Here is a 23,095-nt window from a genome sequence, read left to right on the forward strand (position 1 = left end):
TAATTAGAGAACAACTTAAAGGCAACAGAAATCCACGTATAAAGTTCTGGGATAAAATTAGTTGTGAGATCTTCCATTGAGTGGGTATGAGACCCACATTCTTTCAAGAATTCAGACTGGCAGAGAGGTAGAGGAACAGCACAGAGGTAGAATCAACTGAATACCATGGACGATACGCTACACTGAGAAACAGTGAGGTAAGACTGAAGAGGTACATTGGTCTAGGTCATGGTAGGGCTGAGTGGGCTCATTTTCAATACTATAGGTAACAACACAAAAGAAAAGGCTCTTGAGCAGGAAAATGACAGTAAAAAGTGCTTTAAAGAACTTAATCCTATCACAGTATAAAGGGTGGAGAAGATTAGAGATAAGAAGACCAAGAATAGATATGCTGGCACAACAGTCTTCGCGAGAGGCCAACAAACATATTGGGGGGTAGGGTGGGGTCACATGGGGGGAGTGTTTCACACGTGAATAATCAAAGGCATGCAAATTAAAACTATAAAACAGCATTTTGTGGTTGATCAAATTAGTACCCAAACTAATAATACTAGCAAAGATAAAGCAATCTCAGACACTGTTGGTGGGAAAGTAAATGGAACAGCCTTTATAGGAAGGCAGTTAGCGATATGCATTAATAACCTTAAAATATTCAGATCCTCAGACTCAGTAATTCACTGTGAGAACATATTCAAATATATATATATATTTACTCATTCAACAAATGTTTAATTGTGTGCATACTACATTCCAGGACTGAGGATATAGCAGAGAACAAAACAGACCTCACCTTTGCTTTCATGGAACTTAGAAGAGACAAACATTTAACAAATAATCACAATATAAATGTATAATTACACACGTTACAGGATACAATGAGACAAATTATGAGCTCAAAAAAGACCTTTCTGGGAAGTAACACTTATACTAAGAGCTAAAGGATGTAGCCACGTGAAGAATAAGAGGATTTTTTTTGTGTGATAGAGGAAACAATATTTATGAAGGCAAGGAAGAGTTGTATTCAAGATTTTAGATGATTCATTCATTCACTTATTTAACAACTAAGTATGGAGGTTCTAGTAAGTACCAGGTACTAGCGGCTGAGGATAAGGGATGGGAGAAAGTGATCAAGGTCAAGTTTAGGTAATAGCAGACAAAACAGGTATAAAAAATTCTACAGGAATCGAAGGACATCGTATTCATAACAAAGCCAAAGACATATGTGTGAAAAAGGAGGAAACCAATGCATGTGGCAGGGAAAAAGAAAAAAAAGATGGAGTATAGGTAACAAACACAAAGACTTTCTACCTCCTCTCAAATCCAAATAGTATAGACTTACCTGAGAAAGGTATGTTTAAAACTGTACCATTCATTTATAAAAAATTACCATTTATAGATAGAAATACTTAGATGGCTCCGTGCTAAAATGCTCAGCACTAAAATGCTCATATGCAGAGAAGAAGTAGAGATCAAAAATAAATTTTAAACCTGTGTACATGAGTTAAGGCATAGCTATACCTCGGACACTACCCTACAGCTATCCATGAATGTGTCCCAACTATGCTAAGCATTCATGGAAAAGGAACCACTATTACGGAAAAATAAGCAGGCTTTCTTTGCACATAGAACAAATGTACATAGGACAACCCGAGGATCTGAAATTAAAAATTGACCAAATGAACCTCCACAAGGTTAAGGATGAAATGACACAAACCTTATGGTAATAATATGCTTGGAGTTATCAGCAAGTTAAAAAGGGAGCCATATTAAATTTTACAAAGCATGTTTGTAGGTGTCCATGAAAGTCTGTACATGCATAAGAAAAATATTTATTTGGCTTTGTCAAATTTCATAAATGAGAGTTTATGCGTTTCTAATTTTCAAAAATACAGCAAAAATAAAAACCTGAAGTGATTAAATAAAATTTGAAAGCAGCCAAAAAAGGGGGGGTGAGGGGGAGCCATAAAAATGATCATGACCTCATCTCAGCAGTAGACCTGAGGAAGTAGAGCCTCTTTCCTCCCGTCTCCTCAGTTATCTAAATGGTAATATGTTATGTTTGGTACATGTCAACAGCATTAAAGAGTTACAGAATATGTGACACCACCTTCAAAAAATGTATATATGCAGAACTCTGTACTATTTTTGCAACTTCTTAATGAGTCTAAAATTATTTCAAAATAAGAAGTATGGGTAGATTTGCTACAACAAATAATGCAAAGCCTAAAATTTGTGTTAATTTCATGAAGCAATTAAAAAGAAGGACAAATGAAATAATTCTCCAAATTATGCTCCAAGAGTCCAATTTTCACTTCTTCTGTTAAGGGATGCAGGTACCTATCAAGAGAAAAGCCCATTATCTGTCTTGGGCAGTCTACCACCCACCAGACTTTTGGGGAAGTCACTTCAATCTCTCCAAGCCTCTGCTCCACCCACCCCACAGGTTGGTATTATATACTTTTTGACTATGGCATGCTATACAAATATTCGTTAATATTGTTCAAAATTATTTTTTTGAACTGCATTATTCCTTCATTAAATGGAGGAATATCTCTAAGATATGATTATTTGGATTTTTTTCAAGTTTTTGCATTTATCAAATTAATATTCTACTTTAGTAGAGGCCCAGATTTAACCAACAGATTTATCTAACAATAAACACAGTTATTATATCCCCCCAAACATAACAGAACTACAGTCTAAGAAATGTTTTTATCTGCTTTAGCCGTTTCCTGTAAAGTTCATTAACAGAATTGGTTAACCTGTTACCTTAAAATTAATTCAGTTAATTCTAAAGACCTGTATTTATTTATTAGACCTATCTAATAAAGTTTGATGGGGCATAAATACACAGTTTGAACAAATACATTGACATGATACGTAAAATGTTTGATGAAATATATTTTCCCCATAGACATTAAAAATGAAATAGTTCTTTTGAAGAAATGAGGTGATTAAGTCAGAAATTTCATGAAATTCAAAAGCTGAACCTTGAGAACCCAAAAGAAATTTCAAAGTCTGACAAAGAAAATATATCTTTTATAAAAATTGGAAATCAATGTGTACTTATAAATGATGCACCACAAAATGTTTCATTATAACTTTAATGTGTCAAAATCCATTATCCCTCTGCCTTCCATCAAGCACAATCTTAGGGAGAAAAATATGTTACTTTCTGGGTTAAAACAATGTACAGCCTAAAGGCTAATGGGAAAACAGAGTACAAGGGTAATCCTCTCAAATCATGTATTTACTCATTAAAACCTCAAGGTAGCCCATTTTAAGATGGCACCTAATTTTGTTTCCTGGAAAATGTATTTATAGACCAAAACCACAAATGATTCAAATGGACAGCTAAAAAAATAGATAAATAAAAAACATCAACAGGAAGCATACAAAAATAATATTCAGTAAGGTATTATCTTTATAACAGTAGGAAAAGCAGGATGCCCCCTCCCCTTCAAAGTTTCCACAGCATTCACCATTCAGCCATGGTCTACTCACTTCCGATGGGTGTGGTCCATGCCACTGTTTGGTATTGCTTCCAACTTCGCATTTTTCTGCCCACAGATATTTCCATAGCTGTCGTATCCTGACACTAGTCTTGCTGCTGCACCTGTTGCTACTGAAAAGCCACAAATAAATCCCTAAGGGAAAAAAACAGAAAAAAACATACAAATAAACCATTTCAATAGCAACAGTCACTACTTGATACGATAATGAGCTTCTTTTGTCCATTGAAGGAAACAAAGAGCTGTCTTTCCTTATTGTAAACACTATCCCACTGTTTTCCTTGGATTTCACATAAGCTGTACAAAGAAGTCCACGGGGAAACACTATTTACAACGATAACAAAACAAATCTCAAGCTTTTACATCATAAGATTGTCTTTGCATTTTATAATAATAATAGCAGCTTCTCTGTATTGAACATCTGCTTGGTGCCAGAATCTGTACCAGATGCTTACCATACATTATCTCTAATCCTCATGACGGGGAAACTAAGGCCCAAAGAGGGTAAATAAGTTGCCCAAAACCACAGAAGCTAGTAAAGATCAGAGCATAGACTCAAACCCAGCTTTCTTCATTCTTTAGTTTTATTTGGTTTTAAAAGAGTTCTGTTAAATGAACAATAGCAACAGATGAAAGACAAAAATTCAAAGAACAATAGGTATGTGGGTTTTGAATTATCACTTCAGTACACACGACACTTTTGCTTCCTTCCTGAAATAAAGTTGTATACAAGCCAAAGAATTATACCATGAAACACAGCCAGGCTCTGAATATTGGCGACTCAAGGAGAGTGGGGCACTGGGTCGCTGCGCCGTCACTCCATTTCATGGAATATGCTTCACCACAGTGCCAAAGGCAAATGGTACTTGCTTCAGAACTGCATCATGCTTGCTAAGTCAAGGATGCACTGAGCAAAGCAAAGCAATAAAACCCTACACTCAACTGTAGGCTACTGAGCATAAGAACAGGAAATGAGGTGAGTTACTACTAATAAACTGAATTGAGAGAAAAGGCGGGGGGGTTAAGAAATATTCTTGCAATGTGGTCATTGAAAGGTTGAGTTTTTGTTATCTTTATTAAAGTGACGAATAAAGACAGAGATTATCACTGTTTAACTCATCACAGCCAAGTATCATGAGCAGTACTTACCTAAGCAGCCCTGCTAGATCTCAGGTCTACAGTGGTAAATACTGTACTCACATGCAATGCCTCAAAGGATTCTCCTCTTAAACATACTTTCCTAAAAAGGCAAACAAACTCTTTTTTCTAGATAACTCCTCTATGCTTATCATTCAGGTAAGGAAAATGAAACGGGAAGTGTAGAGAGTGTAGGTTGACCTAGTAAACACTTCTTAAAACTATGCTTTGTAAGAAAGTGTATTTGGAGTAGAGACTATGCCTGATTTGCTACTCTCTCACTCTCTGATCCTTGCCAGGTTACTTTAACTCTCTGTGTCTCAATTTACACACCTGTAAAATGGAGATAATGAGTGTAGCTCTTAAAGCTGCTGTAAGAATTAAATGAAACAATCCAGTAAGGGGGTACGAATCCTGTTTGACACATAGTAAGAGCTCAATAAGTGTTGGCTGTTACTGTCACTAGAAGTGAGAACATGCCATAAGGGAAAGCCCATGGGCTTTGGAGTCAGATAAACCTGCACTGATCAGTGGAATACTGATGAGTCCATTTTCTACTCATGTGACCTTGGACAAACTTGCTTAACTCTCCATGCCTCACTTTACCCATCTCTAAGTTGGGGCTAAAACCACTTACCACTAAGGCTGCTGTGACAATTTCATAAGATAATACATGTAAAGTGTCTGTCTCAGTAAATGCTAGCACCCTTCTGCCTCAAAGTGCAGCTGACTGCTAGCACTAGAGTTAGGCACAGGCTGGTCAGTATTCACTCATTCACCCTCACCCTGGCTTCTCTCTCTCTCCTGACTCCTTCAAGGAGACTGCAGGGCAGTCAGTCTCACCTCAGAACTTCAATGCAATACTAAGACGTGAGAAAAAGTACATATACTCCCCAACATACATATACGTGTGCAAATCAGCATGCCATTTTAAGCATATCCTGAACTTCAAATTAGGAAGCCCTATACTAAACAAAACTGGAGGTAGAGGTAAATATTAGGAGGTTTAATGGCTAACCTTTCCAATACAGTTCTTTAACAAGAAGCATCACAGGGTAATAGAAAGAGAATCCAGAAACATCTGGATTCAAACCCTCACTCTACCACTTACCACCTGTATAACCTTGATCCAATTACCTGTTTAGATGTTCCCTCCTCATCTCTGACACAAAGTGATATCAACTATTTCACAGCCTAATGATGAGGACTAAATGAGGTAATGCATCTTTAACTTCTAGCTGGTCTGGTACATGGCAGGTGATCAATAGATGGTAGCTATGAGTGAGAAAGTCAGATGAAAGAGGTTGACAACAGTAACTGGGGATTAACCAAAAACCCCTTCAGTTCCCTATTTTAGAACAAAAATTTCTAAGGGGTGGGGGAAGTGAGAAATATTGTCAGTCACTTTATTATGACACAGAAACATTCAGACCACAATTACAATCTTCCTTCACAACTAGTCTAAAATAGCAAAGCCCTAGCATAATTAGAAGGTTATGTTCTTCTTTCACTTTTTATAGAAATTTTCTTATGTTTGATAAGTACTTTGTGTTACAGATTGCCGTAAATGCTTTCTGATTTCTCTTTATGACTGTTTGCAACAGTACTACTGGACATGTGGTTTTTGTGCATGTGTGTGTTTGTGTTTTGTTTTGTTTTTAGTCATAAGCCACCTCATATCCCTCTGGGACACAGGCAGAGTATAAATTATAAATGTTACATATGTATGGTAAAATGGGACACTGACATATTTTCACATAGGTCATCTAAACTTCTTAGTAGCTTCCAAAAGCATCAGAGTGGAGAGGGTGAAAAGCTGCAGAGGAGAAGGAAGGGGAATAGGAAGCTAACAAGATAGAAAGAAACCATGACTGTTATTCCGGGGACTTCCCATATGGTACAAGTAGGGACAATGGAGAACTAGGTCAAATATAATTAAAAAGACAATCTCTTTTTTTTAAAAAAATGTGAAATCCAAATGCAGGAAGCAATACAGTTTCAAATGAGAAAAAAATGTGGTAAATGAAATTAAAATAGGGTGAGGGAAATTTTACAGGATGCACTCAATAATGGCTCCACGAGGCGGATGGCGGGGCGGTACTCAACAGAAGGAAATCCCATTAAACAAGCAAATGGTTAGGGGCTGAGGAAAGCTTTCATACACCTGGAGAAGGGAGAAAGGAAGCCTATTAGTGAGGAAGAGAATCATGGCTAAAATCTTAAAATGACTAAGCTACTGAAGTGCTTCCAGAACTGCTATTTTAAGAGAGAGAGAGAAAGAGGGAGAGAGAGAGAAGAACACACAAATCTAATCACAAACAGGAGGTGACTCAAAGCAGATAAAGGGATACAGGGATGGTAGATCACAGGCAAGATCTGGTAACTAATAAGTGCCTATTGCCTATGTGGGAGAAAGACAATTGACTAATTAATGAATTGTGCTCATTTCCCCTTCACATCACAAGGTTTAGTTCAACTTAAGTAAGAGCTTTGGCTTAGTTTCATTCACTACTAGTCAAGAAAAGGGACACACTTTATTTCACAACCATGTTTGAACTTCACACATGGAGCCTTTACTATGCCACTGAGCAAGGCAGAGGCCTTAGTTTCTCTTTGAAGAAAAAAAAAGTCAACAAAACATGTATGAGGAGTGGAGACAGGGTATGAATACAGCATTATGCTTCAGGATAAAAAGATGGGGAGAAAAGACTTAGGCTTACAGCCTTCTCCCAGGGATTAATGAAAACATATCCAGGCTTTTTTTCTCAAAGACTACCTCTCTTATCTCAATCAACACTTGGAGTCAGTCTGCTAATAACTAATTTGTCAACCCTTAGAGTAACACTTGGCTTCTGCTCCTCCTGTTCTGAGAACCCTGAGACAAGAAGGCTATTAAGATCCAGCAGGCGGGGTAGGATTACAATGCCTGATGCAGAACTAATACTTATGCAAACAAATTTCAAAAATAAATTTAAAAACTTTGCCAATCTGCCAGATTGCTGGATTTCTTTAAAGTTTAATAGGATGCATTACGCTAAGAAAGAGGAAAGAGGGGAAAAAAAACAAAAACGGGTGGAAGTTCAGGAAATATCCACTCAATAAGCATTTACTGAGCACATAAAAACACAAGATGCCACACCAAGGACAAAGGATTATAACACATAAAGTTCAGCCTGAAAGAACGGACATGTTCTCAAAAGAAAAAAATAATAATAATGGGGCATGAGGGAGCAAAATCACAGAGGCTCAGCTTCATGGGCAGCTTGAGCCACAAAAAAGAAAACGCAGACATAGAACACGTACGGAGAACTGAACCCAGCTCTGCTGCAGATGCTCAGGATCCTGGTCAAGTCACCTGACATTCTCCAGGCCTCAGTCTCCTTACTTCCCAGTAGGAATGGACTACATTAACCTCAGAAGCCCCTTCCTCTTCCAAAATGGTATGATTCTGAGGGAAAGTAGATACAGAGTAAATTTTTTTCAGAGTATACTTTCAGGGAGAAGTACAGGCCCTTTTGATCCACTATAATGACTGAGTGGGGGCAGGGAACGTAAATTAAGAGTAAATGGATTTAACTGAACTGTACATTTAACAATAGTTAAAATAATAAATTTTACGTTATGTATATCTTACCAATGATTAAAAAAAAAAAGGAAAGAAAAGAAAAACCAAAAGATTTAATGGAAAGTAGGCAGTCATGTGGATCAGGTGACCTTAAGGTAATTTCTGGCATGCTGTTCCTATTCTATGATCCTGCCGAAGCACAGCCCATCACACAGGTGACTAAATACTGCAGCGAGTCTTTGAGTCTTTCACTTTGTGCTGCATGCTCCACAATAGTTAATGAGGTAGAAACACTACACTCTGAGAACTAGACTAAGGCTATAAAATAAAAAAGGTCCTTGAAAGCAGTCTGCAGGGATGACCTACACAATAATGGCTCCGAAATCCAGCTTTAGTCCAGATCATTCTCCTAAATTCCAACTGTGTATTTCCAACTGCTTATCCCTACCCATACACCCTACATGTCCACAACTCATCTCCTTCCACATTTCCCCAAACCGCTTCCCCTTCCTGCATGCACCCTATCTCCATTAGCAGCACCGTTCCCGACCAGACTGCACAGCTAGGATACGGAGTGAGAGGATTCTAGCTTCCTAACTCTGTCCTAGAGGAAGCAGTAATGCAAAACTCTTTGCTCAGAGTCTGAAATACTGACCACATTTAACTAGCAGGTGAGGTTACTGTGTCCTACAGGTCCACGTTCTCAACAGCAACTTCTTCTGTTGTTCCCAATTCCAGGCAACAAAAAAGGGACTATCTCTTGAGGCCTTGCCTTCTTCCTCTTCTCCCCTGGGTTCAATACTGCCACTGTGTAACCTTAGACAAGATATCTAACATATCTCTCCGCCTCCTTATCTGTAAAATGGGGATGATGACAACAATAGCATCTACTTCATTGAGCAGTTGTGAAAATTAAATCTCTACTGAGTGCAGAGAACAGTACCTAGTCCATAGTAAGCAGCAATAATTATCAGGGGTAAATTGTAGGAGGTGTCTATATCTTCTATTTTCCAAGGTATGTACTCCTGCTAGGACCATCCAGCCTCCTCTTCTTCCTGACTTACAATGAAGTCAGACTATCCAAGATGGGAGGAACCTTGAGCCTACATGGCCCAAGCTTCATTCCACAAGTCATATTTACCAAGGAATTCCTTATTAGTCATAATCAAGTGACTGCTTGGCTACTAACAAAGTGGTACTTTGTTTTTCCAACCCACTCTTATTCCTTCATGTGCACAGAAACTGTGGTTTGGAACCTATGAGGAGCTGGAGTAGGATTTGAGCTGAAAAAGCTTACCCTGAACCCATAACACAAGAATCTCTTAGTTATCCCTGATCTGTTTTCCACTTGCCTGCAACACTGATGACACCAAATATTATTTATCCCACTCCTTCAATCTCCTCTCCTTTACTACTTCCTTATTTCAGGTTTTTCACCTCTTATCTAGACTCATCAGACCTATTGCATCAGCCTCCAAACTGGTGGCCTAAAATCTCTTCAGCCTCTTTACAATGACTTTACATTTACATTGGCTACCGGGCCTCATTTCTAAACCCAGTCATATCATTTCTTGCTTAAAACTCCTCAGGAGCTTACCAGTGCCTACAACAGTGGGTCTGAACATTAGAATCACAGAGAGTAAATCAGATTCACTGGGGTGGGGCCCAGGAATGAGTACTTTTATTCTAATCCCAGCTAATTCTAATATGCAGCTAGTGTTGAGAACCACTAGTTTACTATGGATACCTTAATGGAAAACAGAAATTTAGAAGTTCAAAGCTACACGTAATTTTCATAACAGGGTAAGCATATGTCCTATAATTTCAAAACACTGAATAAGTTCAAATCTGGAAGATGATAGCTCTCACGAAGGCTGATAGCAATTTACTTTGAAAAATACCCTAAGTTCTAGACAATTCAAGCATGAAAAAACCTTAAAAGTAAGGGAAGAAATAAAAGGGAAGTACAAGTATTTATGACGAGACGAACATATGTAAATAAAAAGATTGAATGGTGAAGATGGGTGAAAGATTACAAGATCTCAAAATATTTCAGAACTACAGAATAGATACCAAGGAGTGAGCAAAAAACTGCAAGTAAGGGCAGTGAGTAAAGATATGGTTTGAATAATAGGCTGCAAGAGGATTGAGAAAGGAGATGACTATAAAAGCAGAAGCAACTGGGCCACTAGGTGAAAAGAATATAGGCAGAAAGTTCTGCTTCCTATTCTGTTTTTTTGTTTTTGTTTTTGTTTTTTTTGGGGGGGTACACCAGGTTTGCTTCCTATTCTGTTTTTGCCTCTCATGGGCAGCAGTAGATTCTTAGATAAGCTAATACTTAATCTCACTATACTTTGCTAGTAAACTGGGGATAAAACCCATTTCACAGAGTAATTGGGAGAATTTAGTGAGATAAATGCATATATAAAAGCATCAAGCCCATGATAACGCTAAAAAAAATATTTGTTGCATGTTTCTCCTAAAGGTACTACAGAATAAAACCCAAAGGCAAAAACAGAATACAACTTTTAAAAAGCATCCAAAACAAATACTCAGAAGACAAAACAAAAACTTTGGTCTACTGCTGTGCCAACAGAACTTTGAGACTTCTCCAATTTCCACATAGTAAAATCTGATGTTAGCTCAACTCCAAGAAGGTAATCCAGAAATAGAATCATTCCAAAACAAACAACACTGGGCCTGCATTTAAAAGTACACACAGTGGGTCTTAATTACCATCACACTGAAATCAACATTATATTAATTACCATTGCATTAAAACGTTTCAGTAAACAAATAGCTCCTTACTCTCCAGTCACTCCCATATCAGCCTATTAACATTAATGATTACACTTTCCTGAGCTATTTTATTTTAGCACAGAAAATCAAAAGCACCTCGGGTGGCAGGTACATATTTTTATAAACATAATTTTGAAAGGTCAGCTGCTATTTGTCCCAGGGTGAAATTCAGGGGATGGGGAGAGGTTGTGGACTAGTTCTGTTACAAAAGAATGTTCTCCACACTCTGATGCTGCCTTTCGGTGGCTACTCCATTAAACTAAATAGACTCTTGAACAACATCTCACAGGTCTTAAGTTAGGAAATCAGTATTTAAGATGTTTTCTAAAAATATCCTAGATGTGATGAAACTGAGCTGTCTATTATCTTTAAAACTAACACTCATTTTACTGGATTTATTTTATCTCTTCAGAGTTCACTGCTTTCTTTTCCTTGATTCGGGAGCTGGACTGGTGCCTACACTTATGCCTATTGGCCATGCAGAGGGTTGGTCTGTGATTCTCAAACGACATTTTCGAGGTGGGCAGCCACAGAGAGACACAGAATAAGATTACCTAAAGAAAAAGTAAAAATAAATAAAAAGCAATAAGAGTCCTAAAAAAAAAAAAAAGAAAGAAAGAAATACAAGGTATGGGGAAAAGGAGGTTAAATACACTCACAGTTGAGTGAAAAAAAAAACCAGTGCCTGAGGTAGCATAATTGTGTTCAGAGTTGCAAAGACTAAGGAAAGAGAGAACAATACTGTCTGTGGAATCCCCTCAAGGAAAAGGAAACAAAAGGTGGCAGCAAAGCGCACTGGCCTGGAAAGTAAGAGACCTGGGCTCTGCTCCCAGCTCTGCCATTCACGAACAGGGTGGCCTTGGGATGGTCATTTTCATCTCTGGGGTCTGATGTTCTTAATGTGTATAATGAGGGTGATGGACCAGATGAGGATTTCTAACTCCTTTCTAGCTCGAAATATTAGCTAGCTCTAAAACAGCTGCTTTCTACCTTTTTTCCAGCCCAGCACACTGGCAGTGACACTTAAAGTCTCTGAAGCCAGTGTGGAAACTCCTGCAGGGCAGAGTGGGGGAGGAGGGAGGATGCAATTTGAGCAAGCACAGTCCCAACACTTTGCACCAGGGACTCTGCTCCTCTATCCTCCACACCCATTGGAAAATCACCAGCTCCCTTGATCTCCAACTGAGAGATGTCACTTATCACAGTAGACACAGCAGGCAGCAGGAGTCTAGTATGGGTCGAGGGAGGAAGAAGCAGGGAGCAACCAGCCTCCCCTCTAGGAAGAACTAAAAAACGTCAGAACAGGAAGCACTGTAGATATCCTAGCAAAACCTCTAATTTTATAGAAAAGAACACCAAGTCCCTGAAAGGAAACTGACTGGCCCAAAAATAACCATCAGGTTTGTGCGACTGGGTTAGATAAACACTCAGGACTCAACTCCATGACCACTGCTCTTCTCACCACCCCATCAAGATCATAATTCACGGATATTCATGTCAAATGACCTCGCTTTCTGAAATGATCTAGTCAAACAGATGGAGTTTCAATTATTCCTTAACTTTGATCTCGGCTTTCACACAAACCAAAAACAAAAACAAAAACAAAGAGTCAAGGGGTACCAAATACCACTTAACTGTATGGGAAAATACCCTGCTTCAACGGTATCCTAGGATTTCCAGTTATAAGCAATTCAAGAGAGGTTATTTATTTATTTACAAATATACACACATACATACATACATATATAATAAGTTCCTTCTTTAAACTAACTCCCCATCATCCCCTTGGATCATGAGTTCAGGTTTCTTTTCTTTCTTACCATTCCAATGCAGAAGAGGATAAAAAGCAGTAGCCACGGTATGTCTGTGCAGCTACGGTCCTCCAGTGGCTTCCATTCTCGTTTGGAGCTCTAATTGAAAATACAAAATAAGAGAGTGGTAAATGTGAATTTTAGTTAAAGTTAGGAAGGAGCAAACATGCCATTGATACCTAGATCACTTTTTTTCCTGACAAATTTCTATTGAACCTTTGAGATGCTACTCAAATATCTGCACCTTTCTGTGAATTTTACTCTAACACCCACCTCTCTTCCTGGCCAGGATTGATTCAGTGCTTTTTTGGTACCTTTATTAGAGCAGTTAGCATGCTGAATTATTATTGATTGACCTGTGTCCCTAACAGAGCATGAGCTTTGCAAGGGAAGAGACCACTTCTCATTTCCCAGCATCTAACATGATGCTTGAGGGTTCATGGGATGTACTCTGTAAGGGTTTTTAAAATGAATAAACAAATAAACTCTTCCAATGTCAGTCTTAGTGGTAGCTTTTTCTGTGTGTCCAGATGCTAGACTTAAAAAATAACATGCTTTCTACATGTCCTCATCTAGGAAGGAAGTCCATTAAAATGAATTCCTATTGAGGGGTAGATTCTTCTAAGTCTAATAAAATTCAGGAACAAAAAACTAAATTAAAACACTTTTACAGAAAGATCTGGGCAACATCTAAACCACCATCCACAGATTTTCATTCTGTTTTTAGAAAGTGTAAGAGTTTCTAGATCAAACACAAACATTCCCTAACTAAAGAACTAAAGGCATTCTAAAAGTTAACTTGCAAAGTATTGATTGCAATTGAGTGCATTTTTTTTTCATAGAGCGACAGTCTTAGATTCTCAAGTCAGCTCACAAATTCCCTTTAACCAGAATGCAACTGAAATAACACTCTTGAGCTTTCTAATGAACAAAAACTCCCTGAGTCTCACATCCTTTCCTGGAAATAGTAAGCAGAGAAGGGAGAGAGAAGGTAGCCTTGGGAAACTTAGCGGAAAAGTTCCTGCAAAAAGAAGGCTGGGGCCTCCAGTGGCTTGCATGATAAGATCCAGGAAGCTATCCCGAGAAGGCTTGTCAGCAGGAAACGACACTGCAGGAGAGGGCTGGAGATAAGGGAGCCCTCTAGTATAATTAGTATTTAGAGTTCAAGATGGGGACCCAGCTCTTAACCAGGTTTGCTTAGCTTTCCCTCCTTCTAAAACGGTAGTTTTTAACTTTGACAACCTGATGAAAGCTACAGATTCCTTTCTTAGGAATAAGCATACAGTTGCATAATTTTCTTAAAAGTGTAGGGAATTCAGGTCCCAGGTTATGAAACTCAACTTTAAAACACCTGCCTATGGACACTGAGGTCAAAGAGCTGGAGCTACAACTATCCCTTCCTGACCCCTAAATGCTAACCAAATGCCTTTTCCTTCTTTAGTGCCTTACACTATTAGTTTTTCAACAACAACAAAAGCACCACCCTTGATAGCTTGTTCCCAGACACCCACACAAGAAAACAAAAGAGCACTAGTTAGTCATGGGGAAAAAACCTCACCCCAAGACTCTAACTACCATTAAAAACCAAGGGTGAGGAGGCAGTTTTTTCCAGAGGAATCTAACACTTTGGCAAGTGGATAAAGGAATTTGTCCTCTCCTTGGCTCTGTCATTAGTTAGCTACGTGACTTTAGATAAATCACTCCATCTCTCTGGGTGGCAGGAAGAAGTGAGATTAAATCTCTTACGTTCCTTCCAATTCTAAAAATCTATGATCAGGAATGCAGTTTTGTGAAAATCTGTGCTATGACAAAATAACTGCAAAAATAATTTGACATTATTCCCTGTATTATTCAAATAAGAATGCCTGTATTGTGGTCTGTGTTTTGAAAGACAGTTGTTCATAGTATGAATAAAGAATGTTTCTTTGTATTAAGTAATTTCAATCTTGAATAATACCCATTACAGTAAAATTACTTACAAACACAGAATTTGGACACCTCTTTGAAATTCATTAAATTTACTCTGTGATTTCCAGAGCAATAGCTACTTTGAAAAACTATAGTTGTTTATCTTAACAAACAGTATGTATTCGGGGAAGGGGGGGGATGGTCTCTGACTGATTGACCACTTTCTTTATCCACAACTATTTTCTTAGTATTTTTACTTCAGACCAACATTCAGCTTTTAATGCTTAAATTTTTACCTATAACATAAAGAAGGCAGAATTTCATTTTGACCAGAAAAACACAAAGATTCAATATCTCAACAATTCAACTTACTGTGGGCCACTTCTGGGCCAAATACATAGAAAACCTTTCACTGGGGGTGAGAAGTGGAGAGGGGGTAGAAGTTACATATAAAAAATAGTCACAGAGTACAAAGCAGAGTGGAAGAATACAAAAAAGGAGGTGGCCACCCTCGCTCAGATAAAGAAAGGCTTCTTCAGGAGGGGCAGCTTACCTCATAGGCTATTCTGAGGATTAAATGTGAGCATCTGTCACACAGTGAACACTAATTCTTGGTTATAATTCTTATTTAAAAACACTCACTTTTCACTTAAACTTCTCTCTATTGTTAAAATACCCCTTTACCAGGTGGATCTTTCCACTAAAAGGATAGAAAGAATATTAAACTCACCTTTCCCCTTCTGTTTACTAAAATTTTGACTTAATGGTGGCATCTTTCATTTTAGCTACTGTTTTTAATGCTATCAGTTATTGATTACTATTAACTAGGCACTGTACCCAAAGTTTTATATACCTTACCTTCTAAATAGCTCTCTGATACAGGGTATCATCCTTATTTCACAGCTAAGGAAATTCGGGGCCAAAGTTAAACAGTTTCACAACTGTGCAACCAGGATTTGAACCCAAGTCTGGGGCCACAAAGCCTAATCTGACAAAAACATCCTAGTCACTAAAGAGTAAAAAACCTCCATTAGTTCTTCTTCACACAGCAAAATTTGGGAGCCAGCCCAATAATTTAAAATCCTATAGGCACAGAGAAAAAGAGTGAGATGTTTTATGAGCCATGAAGCTTTTCAAGCAAGTCAGGAAACCCAACAGTTGAAAAAATTTAATGATTCTTTAACAGACTTAACCAAGTGGTAACTGGATTTAATGCTGTCTGTTTCTTCCAATTAAAATCCACATAGACCTAGCAAAAGTAAAATGTTTCACAAAAGCACCTTTTAAATGTGATTTTTATCCCTTTCTCAAATTCTACCTGAGGTTAATACAGGCTGTCAATCAATATTAGGTCCCTTCCCATTCACAGAATCTCATAATTCAGGAACTAAATAGGACCAAAGTAATCATACAGTCCAAGCATTTGAGTGACCTAGGGAAAGGAAAGGAAGGGACTTGCCCAACTTGCCCAAGATCAATTGTTTTGATCTTCAAAACAATTCTGTTAGTTGTTATATATTCTCAGTTTTTCTGCTTTGTAAAAGAGAAAACCAAGGTTCAAATAAAATAAGTGGAAAATTCATTACTGAAACCTGAGTCCTGAAACTCTAGCAGAGAGATGAAACTATAGGAAAGAGTTAAGGAAATGCTAAAAATTAAAAAAACAAAAACAAAAACATGGTAACAGAGGTGAAGAAAGCCTATGTCAAGCTCATCAGCATACTAAACACTGCCAAGGAAAGAATCAATAAATTCAAGGATAGGTCAATAGAAATTACCCAAAGTGAAACAAAGAAAAAGAGAATAAAAATTAAAAACCCAAGTCCAAGAACTACAAGATAATATCAAATGATCTAACACACATGTGACTGGAATCCCAGAAGAAGATTAAAGGGAGCAGAGGGAATGATAGAAGAAATAATGACTAGGCATTTCCCAAAAATAACAAAAGAAATCAAAGCATAGATCCAAGAAGCTCAGAGAATCCCAAGCAGGATAAATGCAACACACACATGCCTGCATACACACACACAAATACATCCTATACAAACTATATTCAAAATGATGAAAATCAAATATAAAGATATCATCTTGACAGCAGCAAGAGGGAGGAACAGGCACACTACAGAGAAGCAAAGATTAAACAAACTTCTTATCAGAAACTATGCAAAGCAAAAAACCATGGAATGACATCTTTAAATTACTGAAAGAATTAAAAAGAAACACACACACACAACATTATTAACTCAGAATTCTATACCCAGAGAAAATGTCTCTCAGAAATGAAGACTTCTTCAAAGAAAACCTAAGAGAGTTTATCAGCAGCACACCTGAAGTACCAAAACTGTTAATGTTCTTCAGGCAGAAAGAATATGATACGAGACAAACTTGGATACACCCAAAGAAATAAAGACCTCCAAAAACAGGTAAAATGAAATTTTGAAATTTTCCATAATAAAGTATTTTAAAAATAAGAGTGTGAATATATGTGTATAACAACATTCACATTACAGTCTTCTTGTACACTCTACAAGATTAACAACCTAAAAGCAGAATTACAATTTTTAATACTAGTACTAGACCATAAAAAATAAATGTAAGTCAGACCACAGCTGATGTCTGCCTTATGTTTGTATTATACTCATATCCTTAAAGTTAGGGAAGAACAATATCTTCACATTCCTTCCTACATTTTAGACATCACAGATCTTAAAAAAAAAAAAATTCCATAGTGTCTTACAGAAGTTATAACTATATCCTAGACTTCACATTCACTATGAGCTCTGATAGCTAAAACCAAGGCCTTCTGGTGAATTTGATATGATAGGGGTGTGTATATTTTAGGAAATAAGCTTATAAAAAGTTTTGTCTTAAATTTCCATGTTGTTTCTAATATAGTTGTTAACTGTTTTTGTAGATAATAGTCACACACAAAGGCTTTAGCAAGTGATACTGAATAACCAGTTAGTCAAATCAAGCATCACTGGAGGGCATCAGTAATAACAGGGCAGAGAGGGTGGGTCAAGCCAGAGAACCAATCACATAGGAAAAGGTCTGGCGGATGTGAGTCTAGTTCACACAAGTAGGCAGGGCTGGTTGGATCAAGAAGATGTAAAAGAAAAAAAAAAAAGAAGAAGAAGATGTAAAAGGATCAGAGAGGCAATAGCAACAATCCAGAGTTAAGACAAAGAGTCAGCTAGGTCTTAAATATGGAAGCAGGTTAGGTCCAAAATCCAGGAAGTCAGAACATCCAGGTGATACCTAATGGCAAAGAGCGAACATTCCCTGCCCTCTTTTTTTTTTTTTTCCCCTGCCCTCTTTTTATACTCTGTGTACTATCTGTGTAACTCTCTCCTAATTAAGACAGATGTACAAAGATTCCCAAAAGATTCCTATCGTAGTCCAGTAACAGTATTACCTAATGCTATGAGTCTTTCCTTGATACACCAGATTTTTGTAAACATGGTTTGAAAATAATGAAAAATAATGTACTAAAAAAACAAACAAACCGGTATTATCAATTACGCTAAGAAGTTATATAAATTTTCAGGTAATACTCTTAAGCATTCGGTTGGTTCTTCAAATAAATACTGAGCACCACACAAAGAAACTGAGATCCAAAGCCACCTAAGATAACCCCTACCCTCAGAGAGCTCTAGTTTAGCAAAAAAGGCAAACTAAGGACTGATAACATGAGTGAAGCCAAGATAGAGATGTGTAAAAAGTACTGCAGGAACAGAGATGGGGAACCATTGAGCAAACATTTGTAAGATTTATTGAAATTACCTCATAAACTTCTGAAGCAAACACTAAAAAATGATCCTCTGTTGTCTAAAATAGAATGTGTTTTGTGCCCAAAACATACTAAAAACTCTTACTAGCTATGATGGGGAAATATTGACTGCCAAATAAGAATTATTCCACTCAGAAATGTTTAGTAGTAAACAAACAGAACATTAAATTGGTTTAAGAAAACAAAAATCAGCCATTTTTCTCACTCTGTACCCATTAAGATTTCTCTATACTACATTTCATAGGCGCTCCAGTTAGAAAGGAGCCTTTCAGTTTTGGAAAAGAGAAAACACACCTTCCTTTATTTTCTGGCACAATTAGTGCAGGGCTATATTTATGAAGCTACTAGAAAAATATTTTCATGTTGATGTCACTGGTGAGATTCCTACTAATACTGAGTTAAGTGCTATCTGGTCACATACATCCAGCGTCACTGTAAACTGGAATTTCTGATGGGCTAAAGGACTACAGGCTCCCTTGTCACTTCCCCAGAGCAAGCTAGAGAACTGCATTCTCTTTCAAAGCAACAATAAGTGGCAACCTGGGAGGCTGCTCCAAAGAAAGAAAAGTGGGGTAGAGGCAGTGTTAACTCTGCAAATAAACTTCAAACCAGAGACAATTCCAACATCATCTGGGCCAGCAATTCACAACTACAGCACTGCCCATGCCTCTGTGTTTTTATCATTTGGGAGGTATACCACCAGTATTCATTATTAATAGTTAAGTACTGAAGCTTAGAAATTTAAACACAATCCAGATTATCCTTATAAGGTCATCAACGCTGGCTTATGTTCCTACAGGTCAACAATTAGGAGAGTCAGAATGGTAAGTCAGGAACTGCAGTATGCTGAAGCCTACTCCTTTAAAATGGGCATGCAAAAGCCATCCCTCCTGCATGCCTACATTTCTACAGCACAGATACATCCACGCTGCCTTTCCCAGATTCCAATGAAAAGCCAACTCTGTGTGTAAAGGGTAAAGCAAGTTAAGATGCAGTCTCTCACCCAGCAGATTCCTAGGATGTATCCTTGGGAATTGTTTGTTAATTTGTTGAATAATCAAATTCCCCCTTTACAATTTTTTTTGAACATCACAGTCTCTACTTCCTGGGTAAACAGACCACCTCCGCAACAGGCTCATAGTTACAGCGGCTCTAATTTAATTTTCATTGTCCCAGCTACTCCTTGGCACAACCAGAAAACCTCTAAAGAAGCCATTGAATGCATTTCCAAGGTCACTGCTACAGACATTTGTGATTTAAGTACATACGGCACACGCATTGGGCTATCTGTGAGGACTTCATTTTGTTAATGCCCATCTGTTTTACACAAAAACCTCCAGTATTAAAGACAAACAGTCATACACTCCACATCTTCAAAGCTCCCTCCAAGGACATACTGGTTCATTAAATTCCCCAATATGCTTTTATTTGTGCAGAGCAGTAACAAAAGAATAAAAGAGCTGATGTGTATCATTTTTGCCACAATTTTCAATAGAGTGAGCAGACATGATGAAGTTGGGTAGCAATAAAACATGGAGGCTTTCAGCTTTCTGTTCATAGCACCTGAAAATAAAATCTTGTAATAGGATTTTGAAAGACATTGCCTGTCCTTTGGGAAAGCTCTCTCAAGGATTTGGAGTGCATAACTACTTAGTTACCATAAGTAATCCGTTTCATTTGCCAAGCCTGGTGACGGCTATTCATATTTGAAAGGTAAAAATAAAAGCATGATTTTAACAGGCAGTTAAAGGTAATAAGATACATTGAGTGGAAAGAGACAGGCATCTGTGTCCAACCGCTTTTCTTAGTTCATGAACTTTATGCTAAATCACAAACATTCATCCATTTAAGGGAAAACGGGGAAATGGCAACTAGAGCTACTCTAAGTTATGTATTTATACAGTGACAGAAAGATCATGGGGAGATATGTTGCCAATGACTTCATTCTTTCCCCGAATGCCCTAAAAAAAAATAACTGGGTGTGCTACAAAGATGTCCTTCTTCCATCAGACTTCTCAGGGGCTGTCTCTGTTGCACACAAGCACATGATAATTACTGGGCAGAGGCCACGTTCCTCCTGCCCTGCAACATAGCTAATAGCATCTTTTACCTCCATGATCAATGAAACACGATCAAAATTACACAGGTAAGCCTTGTCTGTAATCCTCGAATAGCATTTCTAAGTTGTCTTTCTTCTGAATCAGTGGTAAGCAATGTTTTTAATTTAAAATTACTATTTGGCTTTATTCTAATTATAGTTTTTATGGGCTTCATTTTCCCCATCATATGCTACAAGTGTCAGAACGTCTTCAGTACTTGGTGACACCAAGGGCAGACTTGATAGGACCAGAGCTGTACTTTGCACCTCCAACCTGCTACAGTACAGCCAGATGGCTAATGGATTTGCTGACTTTTCTTGCTATACTGCAACCCTTTCTTTAAAGCAGGAATTCATAGGTACTCAAAATAGGATCCTCAATCCAATCTTGCTTCCTTTCCTTGATAGAATGGCTAAGAACTGATTTATGAAAACTATGATGACATGGAAAAGAAACAGGAAGACTACAATGATCATGTATCATAGCTAATGGGTGAGTGGAAATGAGTAAATTTATGTCAAATCAAAATTAGATCTGGTCTTTGCCAGTGAAGATGTTTTCAGTCCATAGCAATTGTGCACAGAAATAAATATATGTTAAGTTCTGTGGCAGTGACTAAGAACTCTCAAGGGAACAAATCCTTATTAAAGTTAAATAATTTACAAAAATATAGATTACATTCCTTTCTTTTGTGTTCCTATAGCACACTATGTACATACCACCATCATGGTAATTATTATTTCACATTATAATTATTTGCTTCCCCAGTAGATTACGAACTTCTTGAGGGTAATGATAATGTCTCAATTTTTCGTTTAAATAAGGGATCAGTAAGTACTTAAAATTCTTCAAGTGAAACCCTATTCCACATGAAACAATGTGTACAGAATCTTGCCCGATATGGTTGAACATAAAATGGCCATTCTTCCCACCTTACTGCCTACTTCTGAGCAGGGACTTGTTGGTTTTATTCACTGCTATATCCCCAGTAGATGAACAGTGTCCAGCACATAAGAGGCTCTCAGTAAATTTATTTAATGGATGAATGAACAAGGTGAGGTCTTTTACCATTCAAGTAGCATAATGTTAGAGCAAACACCCTCACTGCCTCTCCTGCTTGAGATCATTTCCCTGAAAAGTATTCTACTGCATCACAGGCTGGCTCCTTTTCCCACAGATAATATAGAGTACAGCATTTCCCAAAGATGTTTGTCAATAGGTTCTATGAGAAAAATAAATTCCAGATTTAAATGTTTTGGAAATGCCTAGTTAATGAAGTCTAGTCTTTTGAGCAGGACTTCTCTGAGACCTTACTGTGAGACTCTCCAAAACGTATTTGGTAACACACAGACTGGGAGATGTGAATACAGACTGTGGCAACCTCTCTCACACATTTCTGAAAATCAGAGCATAAGGGTTCATGATTACGATTGATGCTCCCACTGAAAAACACTTCCAGAAATAAAGGCTGGTAGCACGGTTTAAGACTATGCTGAAACTCATAAAAAAGAATGAAATCTTGTCATTTGCAACAACATGGATGGATCTGGAGGGTATTAATGCTAAGTGAAATAAATCAGAGAGAAAGAAATACGGATATCACTTATATGTAGAATCTAAAAAAATACAACAAACTAGTGAATGTAACAAAAAAAGAAGCAGACTCACAGATAGAGAGAACAAACTAGTGGTTACCAGTGGGGAAAGGGAAACAGGGAGGGGCAATATAGGCGCTGGAGATTAACAGGAACCAACTGTTAGGCACAAAATAAGCTACAAGGGGGACCTCCCTGGTGGTAGAGTGGTTAAGAATCTGCCTGCCAATGCAGGGGACATGGGTTCGATCCCTGGTCCGGGAAGATCCCACGTGCCAAGGAGCAACTAAGCCCGTGTCACAACTATTAAGCCTGCACTCTAGAGCCCGTGAGCCCCAACTACTGAGCCTGAGCGCCTCAGCTACTGATCTCGCCTACAGCCCGTGCTCTGCAACAAGAGAAGCCACCGCAATGAGAAGCCCATGCACCACAATGAAGAGCAGCCCCCGCTCTCCACAACTAGAGGAAGCCCACATGCAGCTAACAAGAACCAACACAGCCAAAAAAAAAAAAAGCTACAAGGATGTATTATACAACACAGGGAATACAGTCAACGTTTTACAGTAACTGTAAATGGAGTACAACCTTTAAAAATTGTGAATCACTATACTGTACACCTGTAACTTATGTAATATTGTATATCAACTATACTTCAATTAAAAAAAAAAGACTATGCTGAAACTGAATGCAATGTTCATTGGTTAGACACTTTTGGAAAGTAATTTGGTGATACATTTCAAAAACTCAAGAAAATCATCTAAAACATTAAAATAGCTGCCTGCATGTGAGATGTCTAATACAGTGCTATTATGAGAAAAAAATAGAAATTAATTTTCTAAAATAGAAAACAGTTAAAAATGAGAATGGAATACTAAG

At 37.8% G+C, this 23,095-nt stretch overlaps 1 protein-coding gene across 4 annotated transcripts in view; it reads right to left on the reverse strand.

Annotated features, from left to right (window-relative positions):
* The window catches only part of SLC44A1 (solute carrier family 44 member 1), a 195,727-nt gene that overhangs the window by 134,182 nt on the left and 38,450 nt on the right, over positions 1–23,095 (reverse strand). For all 4 annotated transcript variants that reach the window (XM_057720151.1, XM_057720150.1, XM_057720148.1 and 1 more), the window contains exons 2-3: positions 12,834–12,923; positions 3,505–3,647 (exon numbers count right to left, since the gene is read on the reverse strand). In XM_057720151.1, the coding sequence (XP_057576134.1) occupies positions 3,505–3,647; positions 12,834–12,923 (233 nt within the window). The remainder of the gene's footprint in view (positions 1–3,504; positions 3,648–12,833; positions 12,924–23,095) is intronic.

The sequence above is a fragment of the Hippopotamus amphibius genome, chromosome 2 (genome assembly GCF_030028045.1).
Source record: "Hippopotamus amphibius kiboko isolate mHipAmp2 chromosome 2, mHipAmp2.hap2, whole genome shotgun sequence".
NCBI lineage: Eukaryota > Metazoa > Chordata > Mammalia > Artiodactyla > Hippopotamidae > Hippopotamus > Hippopotamus amphibius.